At 48.5% G+C, this 19,902-nt stretch overlaps 6 protein-coding genes across 6 annotated transcripts; 2 read left to right on the forward strand and 4 right to left on the reverse strand.

Moving 5' to 3' along the window:
* Positions 1 to 3,157: 3,157 nt before the first annotated feature.
* On the reverse strand, positions 3,158 to 5,027 carry N7462_002113 (uncharacterized protein; the record flags this gene model as incomplete). The annotated part of the gene is made up of 4 exons (XM_057073839.1): positions 3,158 to 3,750; positions 3,824 to 4,444; positions 4,513 to 4,699; positions 4,761 to 5,027. 4 exons carry the CDS (start codon positions 5,025 to 5,027, stop codon positions 3,158 to 3,160), a joined length of 1,668 nt encoding a protein of 555 aa, XP_056937480.1.
* Positions 5,028 to 6,225: 1,198 nt separating this feature from the next.
* N7462_002114 (uncharacterized protein) lies at positions 6,226 to 7,669 on the reverse strand (the record flags this gene model as incomplete). Its single annotated transcript, XM_057073840.1, has 7 exons — positions 6,226 to 6,605; positions 6,678 to 6,823; positions 6,897 to 6,978; positions 7,036 to 7,106; positions 7,168 to 7,198; positions 7,263 to 7,272; positions 7,334 to 7,669. 7 exons carry the CDS (start codon positions 7,667 to 7,669, stop codon positions 6,226 to 6,228), a joined length of 1,056 nt encoding a protein of 351 aa, XP_056937481.1.
* Positions 7,670 to 10,260: 2,591 nt separating this feature from the next.
* On the forward strand, positions 10,261 to 11,058 carry N7462_002115 (uncharacterized protein; the record flags this gene model as incomplete). The annotated part of the gene is made up of 1 exon (XM_057073841.1): positions 10,261 to 11,058. The coding sequence occupies one exon, from the start codon at positions 10,261 to 10,263 to the stop codon at positions 11,056 to 11,058; it is 798 nt and encodes a 265-aa protein (XP_056937482.1).
* An 835-nt stretch (positions 11,059 to 11,893) lies between these two features.
* N7462_002116 (glutamate--cysteine ligase) lies at positions 11,894 to 14,245 on the reverse strand (the record flags this gene model as incomplete). The annotated part of the gene is made up of 6 exons (XM_057073842.1): positions 11,894 to 12,907; positions 12,979 to 13,690; positions 13,749 to 13,891; positions 13,937 to 14,035; positions 14,096 to 14,168; positions 14,235 to 14,245. 6 exons carry the CDS (start codon positions 14,243 to 14,245, stop codon positions 11,894 to 11,896), a joined length of 2,052 nt encoding a protein of 683 aa, XP_056937483.1.
* Positions 14,246 to 15,348: 1,103 nt separating this feature from the next.
* N7462_002117 (NADH dehydrogenase [ubiquinone] 1 beta subcomplex subunit 7) lies at positions 15,349 to 15,812 on the reverse strand (the record flags this gene model as incomplete). Its single annotated transcript, XM_057073843.1, has 3 exons — positions 15,349 to 15,453; positions 15,565 to 15,686; positions 15,761 to 15,812. The coding sequence occupies 3 exons, from the start codon at positions 15,810 to 15,812 to the stop codon at positions 15,349 to 15,351; spliced, it is 279 nt and encodes a 92-aa protein (XP_056937484.1).
* Positions 15,813 to 16,232: 420 nt separating this feature from the next.
* Positions 16,233 to 18,482, forward strand: N7462_002118 (putative APSES transcription factor; the record flags this gene model as incomplete). The annotated part of the gene is made up of 3 exons (XM_057073844.1): positions 16,233 to 16,274; positions 16,382 to 16,568; positions 16,630 to 18,482. 3 exons carry the CDS (start codon positions 16,233 to 16,235, stop codon positions 18,480 to 18,482), a joined length of 2,082 nt encoding a protein of 693 aa, XP_056937485.1.
* Between the last annotated feature and the right edge of the window lie 1,420 nt (positions 18,483 to 19,902).

Consider the following 19,902-nt stretch of genomic DNA (forward strand, 5'->3'; position numbering starts at 1 on the left):
ATCAAAACAGATTGAACCGTCCTTTTTCCCGATGACCCTTTTCTGTTCGCCAGGGGTCATGGATGGGTGGGCTGCGTCCTCACTGGAACGTTCTGCATGGATGCTCCATGGTCGGACTCCATTAGATCGGATTTTGAGGCGTACCGAAATGTCGGTCATTCAATAATCACATTAGCTCATGTTGATGATCGCGGTAATTTTTGTTTTCCGCCCGTCCCTGATGACGATCCCCTCGATATGCCGTCTGCGACCGTCATCGTCAATACTAGGAATATCTAGGCAAGAATCGTCCATCAGGAGATTGCAAGGGCCGCCGTCGGCAGATCTGTATTTTATCCGGGGCTCTCGAGCCTCCCACTATACCACACCTGGGTGACTTGTAGAAAGCAAAGGTCGAAGGTGTGGAGCTCTAGCTTTGCTTCGCTGGGTGTTCCTTGGACCTTCTCTGCATCATCAGATCCCGCGTCATTTGCGGGTCAGGGGGCGTGTAGTTGCTTCCTTGGCTTTCCGTACTATCGATCTGAGAACCATCCCAGCGGTTCTTGGGGTGGGACCGAGCATCTTGGAGAGTCGATCCTTCGTTCTCACATAGATCCGTCCTTCCTGGCGCATCCTGATGCATCCTGATGCATCCTGACGGCCAGTCTGCCATAGAACCGGGTCTATCCGGGGGAGAAGTAAAAGCCGAGTAGTACAGTGAGGCTGAGACAGCGTGTTCAGTTGCCTTGTTCGCCCAGATGGGGACATTTTGATTTAGATTCCTTGGGCTTCACACACCCCCATACTCGCATCGCAGAATCAGAACTTAATCGATCTTCATCGTGTACCCGCTCCCCCCTCTCTGGTTCCCGTGGGTAATGTGTACGCGGGGCCCGAAGACGAGGAGTGTAAATATCCGCCAGTCGTTAAGTTTCGCTTATACCCCCTTCTGATTCCCCAGCAGCTACCGTGCTCACTTGAAAAACCCGGACAGTGGTTACTAGCGGCGGCTGAGTACCGTGGGTCGCGACCCGAAGACACAGGCGGCTGGAAATTTGAAAGTCTATCTGAAAGTCCAGGAAGATGGGGCCAATCGACATCATTAGCGTCGTCGAAGTGGAGATGAATCAAAGGTTTTGGCTAGCCGAGATTGGGACTATTGAATTGGACTCTTTTGGTACCCTTAGAAGGGATCGGGCGGACCATATGCGACGCGAACTCCCGATCGTCAAGGACCTTCCTTATGCTGAATCTCGTGCGGATGCCAGAGTACTACATACGGAGATCCATATATGGGGTGCACACCACTTGCAGAAGTCAACTTGAAGCCACTTGAATCTATTTACCCATCTTTGAGTTTCAGTGGCGCAATATCTTCGCCGGCTACGCGAGGGGCGCATTGCAGCAGAATGACTACCTCGAACCGAGCGCTTGCATCTGCCCGACGTCCTTCCCCAGATCTATCAAACCCGAGATCTCTTTTATCCATGGCATGCGTGCGTCAACCCGTAATAGTACCACCGAGTCCCACTGCCCCTCTCTGCTCCGATCTTAGCGAGCAGCACTAAACACATCATGTTCGTGTTCATTCCGTTGCACTGCAGGAAGAGGTTTGCTGTGGTGTCTGATTGGCGTCGGGGGCGGGATCTGATCTTCAAGATGTATGCATTGTAGGTGATCTTTGCTTTGTTGAGGGCCGTCCTCTGGTAGCCGTGTACGGCATGGAGTGCATCTCGCATGGCGGTGTGTTTCCTTTTTTCATGTAATGAAATGTTTCGCTGTGATTCGTAGTTAGTGGCCATCGCGGTGTTCCTACGGAGTAAACATGCTTCCTTTTGCATTAGATTCATTTCTTTTTCTCTTTCTGCCTGTTCGCGTCAAGGCTGCTAGATCGCTAGATCGTGGCTTCGTGGGCCGCGTCACTAGCTCATCAGGTTAGCCCCCATCGGCGAACACACAAGCCCTGATACTGGTGATTTTCCCATCCTGCAAGTCAGAACTTTGCCCGCATCGGACTGTGGCTGCAGAGACCGTTCCATTGACAATGCAGTCGAAATGCACTGTCCTAAATAGTCTGTCTTGCTTACCATTCCAAAAATACTACGGTAGTGCTTGGAGCCTCGGCACCGAGGCTCCACTCCCTAAGCGCCTCTGCCTTTGGCGCGGTGGATTTCACGTTCGATGTGAGCTCCGACTCAAATCAAGGTAACAAAAAGACTGACCACAGGGACCCATTATCCCCACTAGCGGTGGAATCAGAACTATGCTGGTTTTAGTGCGGCCCGTTATCGGGGGCCATGTGTAGATGTAGTACAGAGCCCGGTAGAGAGTACTCCGTTCTGCGTATGCCGCCGCAAACCATGTACAGTAATTATATGTACCGGGTCATAAAATACAGCTATCTCACATTCGATGGTGGATGGGGTCGTCCGAAGACATTATTGAATTCCTAGCGCCATCGGCCCCGCCGAATGAGCGGAGGAAGGCAAGTCGTGCGCGAACCCCACGCGAGATCTCGATCGGCATTGGATCTCCGATCGGCACATTCTGCAAACTCCCAAGAGGGTAAACAGTCCATGGACTCGGCACGAGGGAGTTCCACTTTCAGCAATGGCCCGAATCTATACTAGATGGATGTGGCTATGTATGGCTCTGAACAAAATCCTGACTGCGATACTTCTTGTCCTTTCTCATTGGTTGAAGCAAAATACTGACTAAGCCGGAAGCATGCATTGAGGCGTGAATTGTGATGACGAAAATGGCGTTTTCTCGGATCCGTCGGACCCGATCGAAGGTCTAACTTCGGCGGTTGGCCCAGATTGAGTCGGCCGGGGCATCGTTGGTACACCGATCCGGAGCACACGTGGAGAAATTAATTGATTTTAATCTGTATATCGCCTATAGTAGGGTGACACTATGGTGAGACAATCACATTTTAATCTACTTGAGTTTCTCTTAGCCAAATCATAATAATACCATCCGTCACTATCCGGGTAGTATTTGCAAGACGAGAAATGTTGATTACATACAAGGCCGAGAGTTAACTAAACTGTAGCTTGTCAAGTACATCAGACTTCGTCTTATTGGCAACGATATGCTATATGCGTCAGTTATGTAACCAGTACCTGGGTTGTCAAACATCCACATTGGAAGATATTCATAGACCAGTCCCCATTCTCTATCGCCAAAATGCATGGGCGACTGCATTGATATAATCAATCCCTTCTTTGCGCCATGTATCCGCTTCCATATGGCTGGTTGTATTGGCATCAAGCAACAGGTCAAACGGCTTGTTCTTTCCATACGCTTCCCAATGAACTGACCCATTGACCACCCCGGAGTTTGGATCTAAATCGTGGATGAATGATGCCCACATGCTGGTCATCATAGAACTCAGATCGATATAAGACTGTGGTACTCCAGCAAATGGCTTCCCGTAGTGGTAGCCTAGCCCGGCGATGTTATGGAATACAAAAGACACTTCTTCGAAGTGCGTGGCTCCCATGATATAAGGAACATCAGCGGCGTGGACGTTGAACCGGTAGCAATAGGCCGGCGTCAAAGTCTCGCTCCAAGCCTCGCATTGTCGACGTCGGTTCGCATGCATTGTAAAATCGCCCGCAAAAGCACTGGTTCGTCTCCATTCGTATCCCATCGACGGGACTCGCTGATTGCCGAGGAGCTCTGGGATACCCTGTGATGGGTCATCGGGGTACAGCTCGAGGATGCGTTTAGCCACAGATGGTGGCGTTTGAAAGTCGAAGCTACCATCTAATTTTATGAGCTGTTAGCGGCATGAAGCCGATGACTTGCATTTGTACGCTCAAAAAATTGGGTGTCATACCAGTGAGATACTCATACCACTGTTTAGTAGTGTTGATTCCCGTCGGACCAAACCCAGTCCCTTCATCTGTGTTTGTGCCTGCGATGATAGGGACCTTGACGAATGCATGCTTGTTCAGCTGGTTGCTACCCCAGTCCCGGATCAAATCTCCGTCAACAACAGGCGCGAAATTATACTCGGACGAGCCGTCGGTCCCATTCAGAACCGAGTTAAGAGTTTCAAATGGAACCTCGCGCAAGCACTGTAACGAGTCGACGGTGTCGGCGCAGTTGACACTAGATACAAGCGTGTCGTAGGAAAATTGAAATGTCGTTTGATTTTGCGGGCTGGCAGGAATGGGTCCTCCCGATTCCATGATACCTGCTCTAAACAGCTTGTCGTCTCGACCACCATATGCCGTCAGATGGTAGCCCACTGACATGCCTCCCGCCGATTCGCCCCAGATGGTGACCTTGGTCGGATCGCCGCCGAAAGCAGCTATGTTTTCCTGCACCCAGTGTAGCGCCAGTCTCTGGTCTCGCAAGCCGAGATTGGTATTGCCGCTCCCGGAGACCTGGCTCGAACTGATGAAGCCCCAGGCGGAAAGCCTATAATTAAGGGTGACAGCAATAAAAGGTTTACCTGGCAGAGGTGCCAGATTAGATCATGACGAATACACAAAACATGATGAAAAATGTGAGACCACATACCAATATCATAAGAGTTTTCAATGATAGCTGACATGTTGTAACGTTGATCGGCACCTGAACCCATAAAGAAGCCACCTCCGTGGAACCAGATTCCTACTGGCAACTTGGAGTTTTCCGTGATGGACGAACTCCGAATCACGTTCAAGGTCAAGCAGGCTTCGGATTGGGAATACCAGATAGAATCGGTCTAATCTCACAAAAGAAGGTCATTTCTTTGTAACCCAGGGTAGGGTAAAGCGAGAACCTACCCCATATCCAACACAAATGTCTGAATACTCTTTCGCATCGCGTGTCCCACTCCAACTTTCATTTAACGGCTGCGGTACAGTAAAGCGCAGGTCTCCCACAGGCTGCTGGGCATAGGGCATGCCCAAGAAAAAATCTTGCCCATAGATTGTGCTACGTACACCTGTATAGGTTCCATTGCGGACTGTTGCAGTAGGAGCGGGCTTTGCGCCTGGAGCAGCGTAAACTATAACCCCCAAGGCAAGAAAGCCGGTTGCAAAAGCGAACATGGTACCACACCCACCCGCTTTAGTGGGAGAGAATATTAAAAAGCTTGAGTTGGCCCTTCATTGTTCTTCATGACGTTTCTGTATATTCATATACTCCGCAAATTCCGGGAATGCCGCTTGATAATGCGGGGGGTTTAAAAAGCCCCACATCCAAATCGTCTACGATCAGCGCTGCTGAAGGAAAATATGAGCAAGCCGGCCAAATTGTGCCCCGGGCCACTGCAGGATGTGCCGTGGATGCTTACCGTCATTGTGCCTATCGGACCAATTTCTTGGTATCCAGACTGCCCGGCATCAATTTGGCACCGAAATCCGGTGATACGAGCAATAAAAAGAACAGTTTGGGTGGGATAAAAGTGGGATCAAGGCCGAGAATGATGGAGCTGCATGATTCTGTGGGGTTCTGATGCGGGAATTAATATCGCAACCGGTTTAAGTTTGCGGATGAATGCCTAAACTAGTCATAGAGCGGTGATTCGGATGGCTGTGTTCTCAGTACAGACCGAGGCTTATCCGACAGGGACGAATTCCCCAAAGTAGTCACCGGGTTGGAGATTGAGAAGAATTCAATTTGATAGTTCAAGCATTGAAGGCAGGAGGTGCAGAGGCAGGGGCAGGACCGGGGAAAGAAGTAATAGTAGAGAGAGCAGTATATGGAGGAGTTGAGAGAGTAGTCAGGCCGGCGGCATCCGAATTGAGAAAGTAATGACCAAGACTTGATATCTGGCACGTAAAGGAACACGTCGTTGACATATCCCAGATTTATGAGAATTTTCTAATCGTACTTGTGCAGAGCACATAGTTGATGAGAAAAGTTTGCTTAGTATCAGGTCCCTCGACTTCTTTGGCTCTCAAGGCAAAAAAGATAGATCTTATTAATAAGCGCTCTCAAGTGTACAGTTTTCGTCGTGATTATTCTACGATTGAAAGACAGCCATTGAATCATTTGACGATGTCATAGAGGCCGTCTTTTCGTTGATCGGTACCTAAAACAAGGGTTGGTATAGGAGTGAGACAGACACCACATGCCAATACCTATCTCAGAAATTGCATTCAAGGATTGTCTTGACTTACCGGCAAACGAGTCGCCAAATCTTCAGCAGAAATCCCATCGAGACTTGGAAGGTTGGATGGATCTTCATTCCTGTGGCATCGGGATAATAAGTCTCATTATTCCCGGCAAAGAGATATGACCAACTCACAAAAGATCAATCCTCCCTGCAATTTTCCGCATTTTGCCTCGGATGAGCTCCCGCTCCTTGACAAGAGCCCAAATGTCAAGAGGTATAGGGTTTTCACACTTGCTCAAACGGTATTGAGAAGGATTCGCCATGACAGACTGTAGTCGGTTGAGATTGTGCTTGAATTCCATGTAGCAATCCAATAACTCCGATGAATAGTTCTGGACAGGTACAAAGTCTGGTAACTTGATGTTATTGTCGCTGGCCCATTCAACGAATTCACGGTTGTCTGTATAACGGGTCAAGATGACCCATGTACGCTGCGGGCATTCTGCCACTCGTGAGGGGAAGGCAGCCGCCGCGCGCATGAGTGAGTCGAGTGTCCATTCTTCAGAATCTACATGACCCATGTTAAAAGGGCTCTATTGTAATCCGATCGAAGCATAATTTCTTTTTGAAAGAAACCTACCTGGCTTTATCTGGCCGCCGCCAGACCAACTCACCGAAACTGACGTTTCCGTGTGCTTAAGCGCCTCCTCGAGTCCGGAGCCCACACTAGCATCGCTGAGGGTGAAGCTTGTGGCAGTGCCTCCGCCATTTATCTGGCTCTCGATTCTATAGTGAGTTGACATTAGTGCCTGACAAGGATGGCAAGGATACTTGACCAGCATATTTCAGGGAAACCCACGCAGACTGAACCTCAGATTTCTTGGAGGCATCAAGAACCCGGACGGAGACAATACCATGGAGGTCCCCGCCCTCCACGAACCCTGACAATGAACTTTCAGTGAGATTAACAGGCCGGAAAATGAATTACAGACTCCTACCTGAAACATAGCAGTCACCGTATATCTCGAAGAACTTTGCACTGTTCATTTGGACATCTTTTAAGGGCACACTGCATTTCCAATTAATGGGATCCCGCCGATGAAAAAAGCAAGGTTGAAACCAGAACTGACAATGTGGCTTGTTGTGGAGTTGTGATAGTTTCTGAATTTAGTTAGTCCTAGATAGTTCATATAAAGGGCATTCATGGTCGCGAGGTTCAACTTACGATTGACAACCTACGAAAATCGCGGGTGATCAGCCTCCAGCGGTGCATATTCTGTTGAAGATCAGACACACGTTGACCGAAACTACCGCGTTCATGTCGCTCGCAGAAAACTTTCCTTCGTCCACGCTCATTGAATTGCCGGAAAACCCAATAGTCCCCGACTTGATAGACGAAGCTGCGCTAACGTTCATGCTTCGAGCCACCTCTGACATTTTCTCAACGAACCGCGAATTAGAGGAGACAGTCTGCGATACATTGGCCGCTCCTCCAGCGCGGCTGGCTTCTGCTTTCAGATCCGATTCGGAAAACTGTACTGCACCTGTGATACAGGGTATCTGCAGGAATGAATTGAATCCTTGGCCCAACTGGATCGAGTCATTGTATGGTGCGAGTAGGAGAAGAGCCATTGTGAAATCGTGTCCGTTGACGATGGAAGAAATCGAGATCTTTGTAGAATAATTTCTTCAATCGCCGTTCATGTTAGTTTGGTACGACTGACGAGATCAATTTTGGTTAACATGACCTGAGCACTTGCCCCGGTTGGTCGCTTCGGTCTGCCACTCGGGGACGGTGGCGTTCGTGAGACATTTTTGGGGCACTAAGACCGAGCCTAGTCGATGAACGGTCTTCCTCAAACGAGGAACAGTGCACTTCAGCCAGCCTCGACTCTATTAGCACTTACGCTAGCCGTCCCACCTCTCGTCTAGGGGAATTACAGCCGTGACACGATCTTGGACGGGGGGAGCTAGCTCCCAAAGCTAACACTACGGACAGATGTATGAGATAAATCCATCAACTTCCTGACAATTCAAAGTAAAACACTGTACTTTGTCCTCCATTCTGTCACCAAAAGTTTCTGCGATAGCGCATTATAAGCCACCGCGAGAGATCTTCACGACTCGCGCCTTCGGCTCTACTATGGTAACATTACTAGGAAGTACGATGCTATCTCCAAATTAGACGCCGGGTTCAGACTCAGAGTCTACGAAAGGCTTCATCAAAGTATTGAGTTTTTCGACGACAGCGGCCGGCAAGGGCAAGGCTGGCGCTGATACGGGCATGACGGATGTGCCAATAAACAGCTTAGAGGTTACCTTTTAGGGGATTCCCTAGTAGAACGGGCAACCGTGAGACCTCAACCAAGTGAATTAATGATTTAATGGCGAATCATTGTGATAATATCGCCAAATACCGAGAGAGCACTACATTGGAATCGTTGCGGGATGCTTTGAAGGCGACGATCAATCAGAGAATGCCCCTTCCATCTGCGATGCGAGTAAAGGCTGACATATTCACAGGCCTCAAGAATACAAATTTTGCATTGATGACCAACCCGTGATAGGGGTAGAAGTGACCCTTTCATCTAGTCCACGGATGCTGCAATGAACGTCAGACTCAGGGGACTGTGTCATGCGCATCTATATTGTGTACCGTCGGGAGTCCATTTCCACGCAGACCTTTGCACTACTGGTAATGGGCGACAGTCCAGGGGAGCTGACAGTAGCGGTGACTAGAGTCTTCGACAGTAGTGCGCTCGAGAAGACACTTGGTGTAGTCCGCTCATTCAAACGACCATACGGTAAGCATCGTATTCGTGCCTTAAATGGCCTGGAAGGAAGTCAGATAGCCTTCGATGCATTCAACGCCCCCTAGACTGAAATTCAATAATTGAACCTTGTCCACCATTTGAAAACAGCGGTTCCAAGTACAAGCGCACAATATACACAGTTAAAGGAGATATAGTCCAACAAGGGCACTCAAATTTCCAAGGCACACGACGCTTGATTGTTTATTGTCGTTCCCAATGTAGAGTCACTCGATGGAAGTTATGCTTTATTATATAAACAATACCCTTCGACCTAATCTTTAATGCATTATGTATCACTTACAAAAATATTATCATTAGTGACATTTGTCCATCAAAATTCTCAAGAGGGTAATCACCAGAGGTGAATTTATGAAAGTACGGCTACGTCTGCTCACTCTCAATGGCAAATCAGGTGCTTTTCATTATTTCTTCTCGGATTCATAACGCACCTTCGGTTACGACTGACATATCTAGGAACCCTGGTCAGCTACCGGGGAGGAGCGCTGTTAAGTAGATGCTCCGAGTTTAAAACAGAATAAAAGATGTGACTTAACTAACAGAAATTTCCGGGTAGGAGAGTGCAAGAAAGCCCTCCGTTGAAGCTTAACACTATGCTTAAATACTCAAATCTGAAGTTGGAAGCCATCAGCCGCATGTTCTCACCTCACATTTTCTGTATTGCCGCATCTAACTTTTACTGTTTGATTCTTTTGATTGGTTGTGACGACTCTTGAGGTGAGAGGCTGATCAGCCTTAAACTTCCCGTCCGGGCAATCTTTATAACAGTGTCCAGTATTTTTAGGTGATTCAGGCCCAATCCTAACACCCAAAACACGAGCAACTTCTGCACCTCATAGAGCCCTCCAACTCCCGAGCATATGATCTGCTGGGTTTCTGGAAAGCATGTTTGAGGCACAGCGTCCGTGCAGATACTATAAAAATGCGATAAGCGCTCAAGCAGTGCGACTCAACGGCTTCCAACACTCAGGAAAGAGACAATTTTGGTACTATTCTCAAACTTCAAGCACCTCAAACTTCTCCATGCATTTATTTTTAGGACACTTTGATTCTTTGTCAAGACAATTTAGCCTTCCACCAGCCAGCTCCGCACGAAGGGTATCGTGAACCCTGCATAAGAGGCTTGCAGATCTATTCCCTTAATAAGTAGGGATCGGTCACCTCAAGCATAGTTCCTCCTCTATTGGAAGACAATGATGCTCAGCTGTGAGGATCAAGACGCATGAAGAATACGAGGTCTCCTAGGCCCCAAATTCCTTCTTACATTTGCCCCCCTTGCACACTCCCACAGCGACATAAAGAGACCCCAGTGGATATTCCCAACGCTAAACTTGACAAATAACTTAGAAATTGTGACCCTTATTTTTGCTAACTCACTCTCCGGTTCTTGAAATGGAGCTAGCAGTAATCTTGCTATTACTGGGTGTGTTTTCTGGGCTGCCTTCGGCCTATGGCTGGACGTTTGTCTGGCGCAATGCGTCGGATAACTCCTTTGTCGAACATGACCAACAGCCAATGTCCTGTACAAAGATAAACAATGGGCAAGGCGAGCTGTTTGAGTGGGACTCAGAAGAGGGACCCTTTGCAATTTCGCTATATTCAAATACAGATTGCTCCGGCTCACCATCAGGATATGCTACACATATCTTTAATAAGAATGCCAGCAAGTCCATCCTTTCGTTCAAGGTTGATTCAACTGCTTCAACAATGACTTCTGTTCCTTCAAAAACGTCTAGCTCTACCTCTATCTCTACTACCTCGACTACATCTCAAACGAACACATCTGACGCTGCTGTATCGTCCTCATCGTCTGCATCTGGATTGTCGGGTGGCACAATTGCGGGAATAATTATCGGTGTGATTGCTGGCATGTCTATCATTGCAGGAGTATTATTCTGGCTTCGTCAACGGTCTTGTAAGACGCCCTCGACCACTACAGATTCAGCTTTAGGATACAATGGCTCTTCTTTCAGCTATCACTCCACGTACAGATCCCCTGGTTCTATGGGCTCAGGCCGTACGACTCAAGACACCAAGAAAACAACTCCGGCATTTGCCCCGAAATCTGCTGTAGGTCCTGTACGTATGGTTGAGCTTCAAGGGCATAACGCAGCGGCAGAGTTGAGCAGCCACGGCGTGAATGAGTTGGAAAGTCCAAACGATGTCAAATTTCCCACATCTCGCCCATAAGCCTAAAGCTTCTGAAAAACTGTTTCTTTTGTGAGGCAGGTGTTCATGGAGGGAGGGGGTGGCGAGGAGTTTGAAAGGATTGGAAAGTTGAATGATAAATGCCTTGCATGTTTAGTCCGCTTTCTTTTCCTTTCACTTTGCTAGGAGGGGCGTTATAGTGGATGGTTTGAATTTTATTTTGAAGTGGTCATCGTCTTTTTAATATCTCATCAATGCATGAGTGTATGTTGAACTAAATATCAAATATACCATAAAGCCAAAAAATTCATTTTGTTCCTTCTTTTATGTATCGTTCATCTTGAATCCTCTTTCTATAGATAAGTTGAACACTATCATATGACGGTTTACTAGTGCGCCCTCTTGTGTATGTTTTGTTCGTCTTTTCACTTAATTGATTCTTGTTGAAATCTTAACTTGAATAGTACAGCACATAATCTTGGATTAGCAGCGACTTTGACATATATATTCCTTAAAGATAATGCCGTCACCGTTACAATTCCACCACGAGCTCGTTTCATGTTGTACGACATTGCCGGGTGCACACAATTTGCGTGTTACAAGAGAAATAATTGAACGAGTGCTGAAGATAGATAGATCCCATTTGCCTGGGGCTCAATTTTTGGCTATATGTCTCCTCTATGTCCTCTCTATGTCTAATCGAGTGAATTTTAGGATGGTAAGTGCCGGAGATTCAGACTAGGATTAATCATCAAATCGTGGTCCCAAAGGCTACCTTCAGGTAACCATGGAAAAGGTATGCAAAATCAATTCGTAGTGTCTAAATGCGGTCACAATCACTCAGGATATCTATCGTCTTATGCGGGGAAAGTTATCTTTATCTAATTTTTTTCCCTCTAAGGAGCTCCCAGCCAACGCTGCCATGCTTGCCCTCTTTAGCAGTCAACTCTTCAACTGCCTTGACTAGATCGAACGTGATCTCTTCAGAAACGACGCTGTCATGATTGTAGCTTGGATGCTTGGCCACAAACTCACGGATCCATTTGGCGCCAGTCCACAAGGTTCCGTCGGCACGTTTCCGGATCAGATCGAGGTAGCTCGCGAGGAAGCAGCGTGTTTCAACATCAACATTGACACTGTTGAGATAAGACTCCACGAGCGGAATCAGACCCGGAAAGCCGTCTGCGCAGCCGTTGATAATCTCTGAAATGCTCATCAGCTCGAACTCTGTTTCAACTGGACCAAGCGGTGGCGATGGAGGTGGAGTGTTGACAGCCGAAGAAGTAGTCGAGGAGAAGGTGCTGCCATTGGAAGACTGCTGTGCGTGCATATGTCTGGGAGTTCTCCGTGGAAAAGGATCCTTGCGGAAGTAGAACTTTCGATCAAGAACAGCATTTCGAGCATGAGCGGTTTCCATATTCTCCGTTGTGCGTTGAATAGGGATATAGAAATTGAGATCGAAGCTAAGGATGGCTCGGGTAACAAGGACGATAAAAATGCTGAACGCTGCGTTTTCGAAATCGGTGATTTGAATCTCCATCGACCGGAACTCCACACGCCAGCCGATATCGTCCTTCTCTGAAGGTGGAGGTTTGAATCTCATGTGCTGCCAGTTGGTGGACTGGAGGTTTTCAAAATGATCTCCTTTATTCAGATCGAGTTCCTCTAAATCCTCAGAGAAGATGACTAGGGGGTCACGAATGAAGAGATGTGCGAAGTGTGTTGCCAGTAACTCATCCATCCCCCCTTCCATTAATCGTTTTTGAATGTCTTTGTCAATAACGAGATCTGGGTCAAGATATTCCTTGCGCAACCGAGGATCCTGTGAGATATAAGTTGAGTTTGAAGCATAACGAGACTTGGGAATTCTCCATCGATCGTTTTTGAGAGGCTAATTATGCTGAGGTTAGTCGAGAGATTCGGCATGGATAATAAGAAAAAAAGCGAGATAGAACAACTCACAGCCTCGCCAAGTTCTTCAGGAGTTCTGTCATCTACCGCACCGCCGATTTGATTCCAGCGCACATCCGTGTCGACAAGGAATCCCTTGTAAATGGGCGTTGCCGCAGTAAGCGCGAGCAGAATCGGGCCAAGAGGGCTTAGCTGGTCATAAAGTTTTCTGCCTTCGGTCATGTTTTTGGCCTGGAAAGTGATTTGCAAACAGCAACTGCCCATGCCGAATGCCATGGCGTCCATATACACATGGTCATCTTTAGCGGCACCGTTGCGGACATCGGCATCCTCAGGCCACGTGTGAAGGTCATAATTGATAGTAGGGTCTTTAAATGGAGAGGGAGTGTTCCGGTCTTTGAAAACAGGCACATTCAATGCAACCTTGCGCCCTCTCCGTGTCCGAATGTTGGCCGCTAATGTTGGGAATCGAATATGTGGGTTGGCAATTTCATCGGGCACGAATTGAGAGCGTAGTGCGGGACCGGACGGAGGGTAATATGGCTGAATATAGTCATCCTTTGTTCCCAGCCGTGGGAAAGTAGTCAAGGTGATAGGTGATTCATTTGGTGCCATGTGTGCCTTCGCAACCTCTCGCCTCCATTTCATATTCGACTCCACTTTCAGCAGATCCTTGAATCCGATGCCCCAAGGCTGCCCTGGCGTAGCTTCGAGCATGAACCGTCCAAACTCGGGGTGGAAGTGAGGGGGTTCCTCGCCATCGCTGATGAGACGTCAGAATATTGCGAGCCTATCGTTACGGCGTTCATCAGAAGACTCACTGGTCTCCATTGCCATTATTCTCATTAGATCCTGCCTTCCATAGAGCCTCATCCCGTGCAAGGGACTTGAGGATTTCAGCTTGCGCGAGAGATAAACGGGCTTTCTTCGCAGCATCGTCAACGGCTACCACAAGGTATTCGACCTAAAATCAAAGATTCCCGATGAATGGGTTAGCTTCTGGACATACGAAAAGAAAGGTGGCTGAAGATCGACTGCGCACCTCGTCGCCCCAAAGAAGAGCATCGCGTTCTTTTCCCTTGGCACGTCGCCAATTTGCCAGGAGTTGCTGCATGAAACGTCAGTATGCTCTCTCCATATAAGAAGTAGCTCCGAAGTCAACGCATACCTCAATTCCCCATTGTCGCACTTGATCGGCCTTCTTTTTGGCCTCCGGCCATTCGAGGGCAGTTCCTAAGGCCCTGGTATATGCATGTTAGCGGCTTTGTCGACCTTGGCTACCAGGATGCCTGATCAGTGCGACGTACAGAAGACCCATTGTAATGGACTGGCGATTACCCGAAGTGACGGGCAGAGAAAGTTGATATACAGCGGGGTTCCTCTCGGTGGACGAGCAAACGGGCAGCCCGCAGGCGGATGGAAGGGATAAGAGGTCCACGGAGGGGTTAGGAATGATTTAAAGAGGAGAAGGACGACGGCGCATAGTCCCCGCGTTCCGCTTGGTTCTTTTGACTTCTCGCATGGGGGGGGAATTTTCAATCGCCGTAACGCTTCCCGGCGGGGCACCAGGCAGATCTCGGCGATAACGGCGGGCGGATTTCTAAGCAGTCAGGTGATGTTTCCGCTGTGGAGGTCTTCTATTTACTCGACTCCTCTTCAAGTCTTTGATTTCTACTTTGAAATCCGGGCATAAAGGATCCGGACGTGTGGAATGTGAATGTTGTGAGTGGTGTTTGAATGTCCACCTTGTCCCTGCAGAGTAAGAGGCGCATAGCGCGCCTCGTCGTACCCCGGTCATTGCGCTATTGCACCATTGCACCATTGCACCGCCGAGAGCGCAGGAGGCACAACACTATATCCTGTAGGACTCAGATCTGCAAGATGACAGGGCTGTTCGACCGAGACCGGAGCATAGTCGACAGCCTTGCAGGAAGCACTTGACAGTCGAGAAAGGTTAGACACATTCCCCGCATTAAAACTCAGGCGAGAAAGACATGTGTAAACGACGATATATGCATGCACCTGGCACAGACCCACTACACATAGCTGCAACAGAACATATTCTCCTATAGAACGGCCATAGATCTACCGGGATACGAAGCGCTGACAAATCCGGGGGCTGAGGAAGTCGCGACACTCATTGGACGAGGCCAGGTCAGATTGGGGTAGTCTCAATGATTATGGGTCTCCAGAATAGTTGGCCGGTATCAGATCAGCATGCGAAGCTGACCGATGTGAATCTCGGTCGTCCGTGAGGTTTCGCCAAGGGCAAACAACAGCAAGCCAGGTTGCCGGAAATCCGGAATTTCCCAACGCCAAATGGCGGTCCATGAGCAGTCTCGGTATATCGTCTATGTACATAACTTGCTGCTTTGCCAGCAGTACAGACCACGCAAACACATATCGCAAAAATCAGCAAGCTCAGTTGCTGCGAGCACCATCCTTGGCGGCCCGGAGCTCATCCATCTTGGCCACACGCTTCTTGAACTCCTCGTACTGGCATTTCTCATAGGAGTGTCGTTCATCCTATAAAGAGCGGGACAAGAAGGAATTACGTTAGTTCAGAGTTATTGGAAGGGGGTCGCTTGATTGAATTTGAGTCTGGTCCCAAATCCCAACTGCTGGGGAAATCCATACCTCGCACTTCCAAGGAAGATAGTACTCTGCTTGTCGGCATCGGTTCAACGGGATCAAGAGGTGTGCACACGAGTCGCGATATTGCATGGGGAGACGGGCCTCCGACATTTCCTGGCGGGTAGCTGAATGACACTGCGTTAGTTTCAATGCCATGAAGACTTGGGATGGTGGGCTCAATTGGGCCGGTAACTCATACCAGAGGTCTCCCCAAGACCCACGGCGTTCTTGACCGACTCGACGACAGTCATTTTGATTAGATTTGCGGGGTGACGTGGCGTGGGAGGGAGAAAGTCAAGGCAGCGACGGCGAGAGTTGGCGGTTCGCACCGTTTCCCTATGTTCCCTTTGCTTTCCGATATTTGTCACGTGACCATCAGATGGTGATTTTGATCACGTGATCGTGACCGAAACTGGGTTAGTCTCCAAAATCCACTTTACGCGGTCTCATCGCGTCTTTGCGCGTAACTACGATGCCACCCTAGCTCCACCCGACAAATCGCCTCCCTACGCTCTCGTTCCGAATTCGAGCGCGTGCAATGTGTCAGACGCTTAAGCATTCCTATATCAATTGATCTGCGGAAGTTTAGGGGCTTCGGGCGCCTACGTGCGTGCCACAATCGCTGGCCGGAAACACACTGGTTTGCTGCAAGCGCTTACCGACCTTTCATCATGGCGGGAATGGAGTCGATTTACTCTGCTACCTACAGCAGTGTATGTGCCCCCAACGAATTAATTTATACTTTAATCTTTCTGGAGAGGAAGTATCTTATTATCTTTATTTTCACCTCATTGTCTAACGGCGTCCTTTCTATTCACAGGTCCCGGTGTATGAGTTCAAGATCGATGGCGACAGTGTAATGAGACGACGAGGGGACGACTGGGTCAATGCTACGCATATTTTGAAAGCTGCCGGCTTTGATAAGCCTGCAAGAACTCGAATCCTGGAACGAGAGGTCCAAAAAGGCGTACACGAGAAGGTTCAGGGTGGCTATGGCAAATACCAGGGTAGGTCTTCAAGGACTCAAACAAGAAGAAAGCTGTGCACTTACCACACCCGATGAGATAGGAACATGGATCCCACTTCCAGATGGTCGCATGCTTGCAGAACGCAACAATATCCTTCCGAAACTGCTTCCAATTTTTGACTATGTCGCTGGGGACCGCAGTCCTCCCCCAGCACCAAAACACACTTCAAACGCTTCAAAGCCAAGAGCACCGCGAAAATCTACCAATCGTACGGCCGCCGCTGCCCCGGAGATATTCAATGTGGTTCAGCCCCAGCGGAGCATGGGTCCTCCCACTTTGCCTCATGAGCAATATGAGATGAGTGCTGCATTTGATGATAACGAGTCAATTGAACAAGCCACCCTCGAGTCCTCATCCATGGTGGCAGACGAAGATATGTTGCAAATGTCTCAACACGGGGCCCGCAAGCGGAAGCGGGGGATGACTGAGGCGGCTGTCATGTCCATTAGTGAGCAGGAGCATATCATCTATGGTGATCAACTCCTGGACTACTTCATGACTGTAGGGGATGCCCCTCAGGCGACTCGGGTCCAGCCTCCTGAACCCCCAGCCCATTTTCAAGTAGATCGAGCGATTGACGACTCTGGCAACACTGCCTTGCATTGGGCTTGCGCGATGGGAGATCTAGAAATCGTTCAGAATTTGTTGCACAGAGGAGCTGATGTCAAAGCGCTGTCCATACACGAGGAGACGCCGCTTGTGCGTGCAGTGTTGTTTACCAACAACTACGAGAAGCGAACGTTCCCCGCGCTTCTAGACATGTTACTCGACACCGTCTCCTTCCGAGATTGGTTTGGAGCCACTCTGTTTCACCATATCGCCGAGACCACCAGAAGCAAAGGCAAGTGGAAGAGCTCGAGGTATTATTGCGAGGTACTCCTTGACAAATTATGCAAGACTTGTTCGCAGGATGAGATTGATCTTCTATTATCATGTCAAGATGATAATGGCGACACCGCTGCCTTGGTTGCTTCACGCAACGGCGCTTTTCGTCTCGTGAATATGCTTCTTACCCACTGTCCCCGGGCCGGAGATCTCATGAATAAGAAAGGAGAGACAGCCACAAGTATCAGCCAACGGTCACATCTGGCTGATCATGACATTCCACCCGCCCCTTCATCTGTAACCATGGCAAATGACCAATTCGATGGGATTGGAGGTGATTTGATGCCTTCTGATCGCCATTCAGCGGTTCCACCTGTGGAATCCGCAACAACATCTGACCTGCTTTCTAAGATCGGCACGATAATGGCCGAAGCAAACAAAAAGCTTGCTGTGACATACGGCAACTCGAAAATTGACCAGCAAGACTCAAATGACGTTGCAAACCCTGAAGCATTGTTCGAGCAGCTGGAGTCAGATCGTCAGAAAATTCAAAAGCAAGTGGCCGCTCTGGCTGCAAGGGAGATTGAACAAGAGCCTAGTGAAAGTCAACTTGGTCGATATGAGAGGCTTCGTGCCAATTATGAGTCCCTTGTGGAACAGATGCAGTATGCTCATCTGTCCCAGAAATTAAGAACAGGGGCACCTTCAGAACCCCCGACTCCAGATCTGTCCTCTCTCAAACAGGATGAGCTGGTTATTCGATTCCAGCTTGCACACGATTTGGTAACAGCTCAAAAGAGACGCCAGTCTACTGTCAAACAGCTTGCTCAGCAGACCGCGGATGCTGGCGTGAGTACCAAGTTCGATGTGCACCGTAGGCTTGTGGCGCTCGCAACCGGCCTGAAGGAAGAAGAGCTTGATCCGATGGCAGCTGAGCTGGCTGAGACTCTCGAATTCGATCGCATGAACGGCAAGGGCACATCCCCAGAACCAGAGCCCCGGCACTTGCCATCTCAGAATGAGGTGACCACGCTCCCTTCAGGACCTGGTGTTCCTGTCGATGCCTAAGCGATTCTGCATTTCTCTCTTCTCCTTACTCTGTATCCGTAACGAGTTTCATTGTTCCCTTTTACCTTTCTGAGCTTGTTGTTGTCTCTGCTGGAGGCCGGTTCTTGACCGGCAGATACCCCAAAGCTTTTACTTTCGCCTACTGTCCATGATTGCCTTATTGTCCATTTATCGTTCTGCTACTCTCTTATGAAGAACGGAGAGATCTGTGCCATTTTCAGGATTGGCTGTACGCCTGTCGCCATACTCAACAGAGTATTTTTATTCGGAGCATCATGATGTGGTTCATTACTCAAAGAATTCAATGTATGTGTACATGGCTTGCTCTGCGCACCGGCTTTTATGTACCCCCCATGACTTTCTAATGCAACCTGAATATCAAGCAAAAGATGGATGCTTTGCCATTATTTCTGGATGGAATTCTTCTGTAGCCTAATTTCATCTTTTACAGACGGGCCGCTGCTCTGCTTTGGCCTAATACGGCTAAAGAGTAACCAGATTATCAATACCTATACAGCGGGTATCAAAGTCTAGTTTAATTTTGGTCTATGGGCTTGATTTGCGTAATAATCTTGGCCTCTTCCTTGCTTCCTCCCAAATTTTAACAGAGCTTTTTCTTCCATTTGGAGACAAGTCGCCCATTCTGACCATCACTCAGGTAAAGAGGGGTCTAGAAGTTTGACAAATCTGGTATGTTGCGGTTTGTTTTCTTAGATATGGTGTTGACTAGAGATCATAGTTGGAAATAGTGACCTACATGCAAAATATACTGGCATTATCTACTAATTACAGAAAGAGGCTCGACGTACACAATTTGAAACCCCAAGAAACAACCCTATCAATGCATTCAAGATTTGAAGGCTGGTATTTACCTCATTTTCAGACCGACCGCGATAACATAGATTTATACTAACACTATTCGAGATAAGGCTTGGAGTCAACTATAAATCAATGCTGCGAATTGCGACTCAGGGTCATTCGGTCCTCTATAGACATGCCCGGTAAAAGAGGCTCCATCGGAGGTTCAACTTCCCACTGGGTGAGAGAAAACGGTGATCGAAAAAGGAAGCCCCCACTGAAGGTATATTCTTGCATAGATACCCAAAAATGCCTGGCAACTCTTGGCCTTCTCCTTCCGTTCTAGGACTCACCCCTCGTCGCTTTTTGATCCCGGAGTAGAATCGAGCACGCCCCTGACCAATTTGAGATGGTCACTGATCATCATGTAGTTGACGCCGCTGGGGAACTACAGGAACTGGGTCTGTGGAGGCGGTGGTATTCCTTCTTTCTGCCATGTTTTTGTCATCTTCGTTGCATTTGCTTTGTCTTTCCACCCGAGTCTAGGTGTTCCTTCGTTCCGGTTTCAAAACCGGCCTCATGCTGCAGGCAGCTTTCTCATGCGCGCTGGGCTGGCCACCAG

Source organism: Penicillium macrosclerotiorum, assembly GCF_028827735.1.
Source record: "Penicillium macrosclerotiorum strain IBT 26536 chromosome Unknown utg000002l_segment0_segment0, whole genome shotgun sequence".
NCBI lineage: Eukaryota > Fungi > Ascomycota > Eurotiomycetes > Eurotiales > Aspergillaceae > Penicillium > Penicillium macrosclerotiorum.